Below are 6,000 nucleotides of genomic sequence, written 5' to 3'. Positions count from 1 at the left end.
TCCATTAATATTTTTTTTTAAGTATATTAGGAGTTACATAACAACAATCAATTGTTTTATCAGAATTAAGAATTATTTATAACTAACTACATACACTAATAAAGGGAAAAACATTCATCGAGATTTTCATAATAAGAGTATATTAAATTGTTCTAGTTACGATCCAATATAAAAATTTCAACTATCATCACGAAAAATTACAAGCAAATTCTTATTTAAGAAAATAATAGCATTACTGTATCTTATAGCGATCTGCAAAGAAAAAATTGGTTGGTGTTTTTTTTATAATAGAAGTGAAGATCTTCCTCCAACTTTCTCTTGTGATGTTCAATAAAATCCATTTTGAGAACGGTTACTTGATATTAAGTTTTTACAGGAGATATATTATAAAGAAAACTTTTCATTTATATATAACAAATAATTTGTATGCCATTTAATATTACAAATTTTCGTACAGTACAAATACTACAGTACATGTCGTTTTTTTATAAATTACAAAATAGAGTTGCGGCAGTTGCTGCGGTTGCTGTTGTGGGTTACAAACCTTAAGAATTTTTTCTAGATCAACTTGATCCCGGATGAACATATTATTTTATAAAAATCGTACTTTTTATTTTTTTTTGCATTTTCATTGTAAAATTCTATTGTCTATATGGTAGTATTACTATTAGGCATCACAAACAGGGCGCAAGTCACATTTTATAAGAAATCACGAGATTTCCAAGATTAGTATATAATAAGCTGGTCACATGATACCGGCCGAAGGCGTAACTAAAATTTTTTGCACAACTGCACAATCACAAGCTTGGTGCTACATTGTACAAATCTAAATTAAATATAAATAATGGGTTTTAAATCCAATTTGGAAAACTAATTTCTGTTCAAAAAAAAAAAAAATGACGAGAGGATATTCATTAGAACAAGATTTAAGATTATTAATAAATAATTCAAAGTATAGTGACATAGAAATTTTATGTGCAGATGAAAAGAAATTATACGGTTGTAGAGCAATTTTAGCAGTAAGGTCCGAAGTATTTGATAGATTACTTTATAATGGAATGAAAGAAACTTATGAAAAACAAATTTCTCTTCCAAAGATTAATTCCACTGGAATGGAAATCGTATTAGAATATACATATACAGGATCAATTAAAGAAGAATCTTTAACAAAAGATAATATAGTTGAAGCTTTTTACGCTGTTGATTATTTTCAATTGTCCGACCTTAAGAATTTTATTACAAAAACGGTTAGGAATACTAATTTGGCAAAAAATTATTCACCGGAGTTACTATCAAAAGTTTCAGAAAAAATGCCATTAACAGAAGATAACGTTTTTCTTAACTTATTGGTTGAAGCATTAGCAATTATATCATTAAATAATATTGAATTTGGTCGATTGTCTATTCCGGGTCTTAAATATCTTTTATCTATTACACATAAAAAAAGAGTACCTTTTGCAACGCAAGAGTATGAAGTTTTTCGGTATAGTGCAATTCTATCAGCAAAACAAGTTTCTAATGATGCATATGTATCCCTTATGGAACGATTACCAACTTTAGAGCAAATAGAAAATTCATACCATGTGGAAAATAACTTGATTATAGACCATCAAAAAGTCGCTAATGAAATTAAACCTTTAGTTGATTATATTGATTTCAGGCGGATCAAAGGTCAGGTATTAGTTGATTTTATTGAACCACTAGGAATTATTCCAGAAAAAATAATTTTAAGTGTTTATCGAGAAATGGCAAAGTTAAATAATTCATACTTTAATGATACTCGAGGAATACCATTATTGATGCACGTTTGGGATGAGTCTGCATGTGGATCAAAACTTATTATTGAAGATGGCGGAAAAATTGTACGAGCACCAAATGAATATGGTCACCAAAATGTTAGAGCTAAAATAGAATTAGAAAATGATGGCATTTTTGAATGGGATGTTATTATTGAAAAAGTTTGTACATATGCTTGGGTTGGAGTTTGTGCATCAGAAAATTTAAATTACGAGACCTTTGCAGGATGGCAACCTACAGGATGGGTATTAGGTTCTAATGGTAATTGTTGTAATACCAATGTAGAGGAGTTTAATTATTGTCCATCATTTCATAATATGGATGGCACAATAGTTACGGTTCATTTAGATATGAATAAAAGAACTTGTGCTTTTACAGTCAATGGTACGAAGTATCGTGAGGTATCAGAATGGAAATTACCATTAAAACTTTATCCAGTAGTATCATTAAGTCATCTGGGACGTTTTCGAATTCAACCTCATCAAAAAAATCAGAATATTTAGTGCAAATATTATAACATGATGAATTTATTATTATATGTATATCATGTTATATCATGTTTATTGAATTTATCATATGTATAATAATTAAGTTGAAAATAAAATTTTGATTTTTAGCTTATTAATTTATTACTACATGTATAAAGAGAATGATATCGAATTTCATGGCAATGTAATTCTAATGAAACGTTTGATAAAGAACTTAAGCATTTAACGTTCATTACGATCATCATAACCACGGCATTCTAACGGTCTCAAAAAATATTATCCTTTGCATTTTATAAGAATTTCGTTAAGAGCAAAAGTATAATCTAGTCAATAATTCGAAATTTTAATTATCAGACTGAAATTAGTATTCCAGATAGTTTAACAAACACTTTTTATTATCCGACTGTAATAACTATGAAGATGCGTCTAGAGATCTGATAATTTCCGGGTATGAAATGGTTGCTAACTCTAGAACAAAGAGAATTTAATCAAAGTGGAAGATTTCAATCAAACTAAGAATGTTAGCTAATGATATAAACATTATCAATTAATTCAGATTTAAATGATATCCTAATAATACTAATAGACGTAAATACGAAGATATAGGGATTGGAATCGATTCGACTAAAATCGATTTAATCGAAAATTGAATCGTAATCGATTAATCAAATCTAAAAATCGAATCCCAATAAATCGAATTTTTTTATATTTTGGCGCAGCAAACATAATCTTGCTGTTTCTATAACCACGCCACAATGAAAAAAAATCTGAAAAAATTCAACAATTGTGATGGCTTTTTGACCAATAATAATTGGATATTGGACAATGAAACAATTGAGAATTTAATCAAACATTATCCAATCAAGTTAATTGTGGCTAATGTTTAATTAATTGAAAAAAAATTTTTTTTATTGATTGATAATTTCGAGTTCAGGGGCCTGTAATCATCTTTTGGCCAGAATTAAATATAATTCTATAATGCGGGCCAGAAATGTCTACTGCATATTTATACATATATTTTTTATTATAATGATAACAAATTTTGACTTTTTATACTCTAGCTAATAAATTTTCAGGGTTTTTATTCAGTGCAAAAATAAAATTATTTTACTTTTTAATCAAAAATTTTCAAATTTTACAATAAAGATTATTTTAGTATTTTAGTTAAAATTCACCTAAAATTTTGTGCCGCCGGGATCATCGAAAGCGTTGCATCGCGAAAATGTTTAAAAAATAATTTTTTTGTAAAATTACTTAGAAACGATTAATCGATTCTTAAATCGATTCTCGGGTTTCTATTTTCGATTGAATCGATTCCAATCCCTACGAAGATATACAATAATAAAAATATTTATCCAACTGTATCATTACAAGATCTTTTTGAAAAAAAAAATTTTCTTAAGATTTCAAAAATTTATCAAGTTATAAATTATAATTATTATCATTTTAAAAATTAAAATTTTTAACAACAATTTATCCTCTTAGATTATGCCACGTGATAACATTGTATTACATGGCACAAGATAGCCTCAATGAGTTAATTGGTGTAAACTTATGGTTTTGGCGTAAATCTCCTGTGTATCATTTCTAAAATTTCTTCTTTTTTTTTTAAAAAAAAAATGACGAGAGGATATTCATTAGAACAAGATTTAAGATTATTAATAAATAATCCAAAGTATAGCGATGTAGAAATTATATGTGGAGACGATAGAAAATTATATGGTTGTAGAGCAATTTTAGCAGCAAGATCCGAAGAATTTGATAGATTACTTTATAATGGAACGAAAGAAACTCATGAAAATCCAATTTCTTTTCCAAAGATTAATTCCGATGGAATGGAAATCATATTAGAATATATTTATACAGGATCAGTTAAAGAAGAATCTTTAACAAAAGATAATACAGTTGAAGCTTTTTATGCTGCTGATTATTTTCAATTATCAGACCTTCAGAATTTTATAATTAGAACAGTTAGTAAGAGTACTAATTTAGTAAAAAATTATTCACCGGAATTGTTATCTAAAGTTTCGGAAAAAATGCCATTAACAAAAGATAACATTTTAATTAATCTATTGGTTGAAACAATATCAATTATTCCATTAAATAATATTGAAATTGGTCGATTGTCTATTACTGGTCTTAAATATCTTTTATCTATTACGCATAAAAAAAAAATACCCTTTGTAACCCGAGAGTATGAAGTTTTTCGGTATAGTGCAGTTCTAGCAGCAAAACAAGTTTCTAATGATGCATATGAATCTCTTATGGAACGGTTGCCAACTTTAGAGCAAATAGAAAATTATCATGTGGAAAATAAATTGATTACAGACCATCAAAAGGTTGCTAATGAAATAAAACCTTTGGTCGATTATATTGATTTCGGACGGATCAAAGGTCAGGTATTAGTTGATTTTATTGAACCATTAGGAATTATTCCAGATAAAATAATTTTAAGTGTTTATCGAGAAATGGCAAAGTTAAATAATTCATACTTAAATGATACTCGAGGAATACCATTAATGCTGTACGTTTGGGATGAGTCTGCATGTGGATCAAAACTTATTATTGAGGATGGCGGAAAAATTGTACAAGCACCAAATGGATGTGGTCACCAAAGTGTTAGGGCTAAAATAGCATTAGAACATGATGGCATTTTTGAATGGGATGTTATTATTGAAAAAGTTTGTACATATGCTTGGGTTGGAGTATGTGCATCAGAAAATTTAAATTACGAGATCTTTGCAGGAGATCAAGCTACTGGATGGGTGATAGGTTCAAGTGGTGAATGTGCTAATTCTGCTAAGAGGTCGTCAAATTATTGTCCCTCATTTGCAGATGGCACGAAAATCACAGTTCATTTAGATATGAATAAAAGAACTTGTGCTTTTACAGTCAATGGTACGAAGTATCGTGAGATATCAGAATGGAAATTACCATCAAAACTTTCCCCAGTAGTATCATTAAGTCACCCAGGACGTTTTCGAATTCAACCTCGTTAAATATTTAGTGCAAATATTATAACCTAAATATTTTATCATGTGTATAATAATTAAATTGAAATAAAATTTGATTTTTAGCATCAAACTTATTAATTTACTACATGCATAAAGAGAACGATATCGAATTTCATGGAAATATATCAATTTAAGCATTTAACCTACGTTACGACCATCATAATCACGTCATTCTACCGGTTTTAAAAGATATTATCCTCTGCATTTTATAAGAATTTTGTTATGAGCGAAGGTATAATCTAGTAGTCAATAATATGAAATAGTATTCCAGATAATTTAAACAGATACTTTTTATTATCGGACTGTAATAATCATGAAATGCGCCTAAATTTCCGGGTACGAAGTTACAAAACAAGTCTTATAAAACGATTGCTAACCTTAGAACAAATTGAATTTAATCAAAGGAAGACTTTAATCAAATTAAGGCTCAAATGTTTACTAATATTGAAATAATTCCATCCGAAATAATTGCTTATCGATATAAAACATTATCAAGTACTTCCGATTTAGATGATATCCGATTTTATAGGATTAATAAATCTCATCCTTTTTGGGACTAGTTTACTAGAATTGAACATTAGTTCTTATCAGAGAAACATTATCTAGCAACATTATGTTGTCTAAATACAGTACTATTTCATACGCCTTCGAATGAAAAATTAATGGTAGAAATAAAATCAATATGTATCAGGGTCGTAACA

The 6,000-nt window shown here is 28.2% G+C and overlaps 2 protein-coding genes across 2 annotated transcripts; both read left to right on the top strand.

Annotated features, from left to right (window-relative positions):
- Nucleotides 1-876: 876 nt before the first annotated feature.
- On the top strand, nucleotides 877-2,426 carry OCT59_001028 (uncharacterized protein). Its single transcript, XM_025319642.2, has one exon. The coding sequence runs from the start codon at nucleotides 897-899 to the stop codon at nucleotides 2,298-2,300; it is 1,404 nt and encodes a 467-aa protein (XP_025173274.2). The 5' UTR covers nucleotides 877-896; the 3' UTR covers nucleotides 2,301-2,426.
- Nucleotides 2,427-3,904: 1,478 nt separating this feature from the next.
- OCT59_001027 (uncharacterized protein) lies at nucleotides 3,905-5,284 on the top strand (the record flags this gene model as incomplete). Its single annotated transcript, XM_066139267.1, has 1 exon — nucleotides 3,905-5,284. One exon carries the CDS (start codon nucleotides 3,905-3,907, stop codon nucleotides 5,282-5,284), a length of 1,380 nt encoding a protein of 459 aa, XP_065988687.1.
- Between the last annotated feature and the right edge of the window lie 716 nt (nucleotides 5,285-6,000).

The sequence above is a fragment of the Rhizophagus irregularis genome, chromosome 1 (assembly GCF_026210795.1).
Source record: "Rhizophagus irregularis chromosome 1, complete sequence".
NCBI classification, from domain to species: Eukaryota; Fungi; Glomeromycota; class Glomeromycetes; order Glomerales; family Glomeraceae; genus Rhizophagus; species Rhizophagus irregularis.
Note: the sequence above shows the minus strand (reverse complement) of the source record. Positions and strands in the feature narration are given on the sequence as shown.

Bases quoted from the DNA above. Each gene is read 5' to 3' on its own strand.
- OCT59_001028 (XM_025319642.2), top strand. From the start codon at position 897: ATGACGAGAGGATATTCATTAGAACAAGATTTAAGATTATTAATAAAT.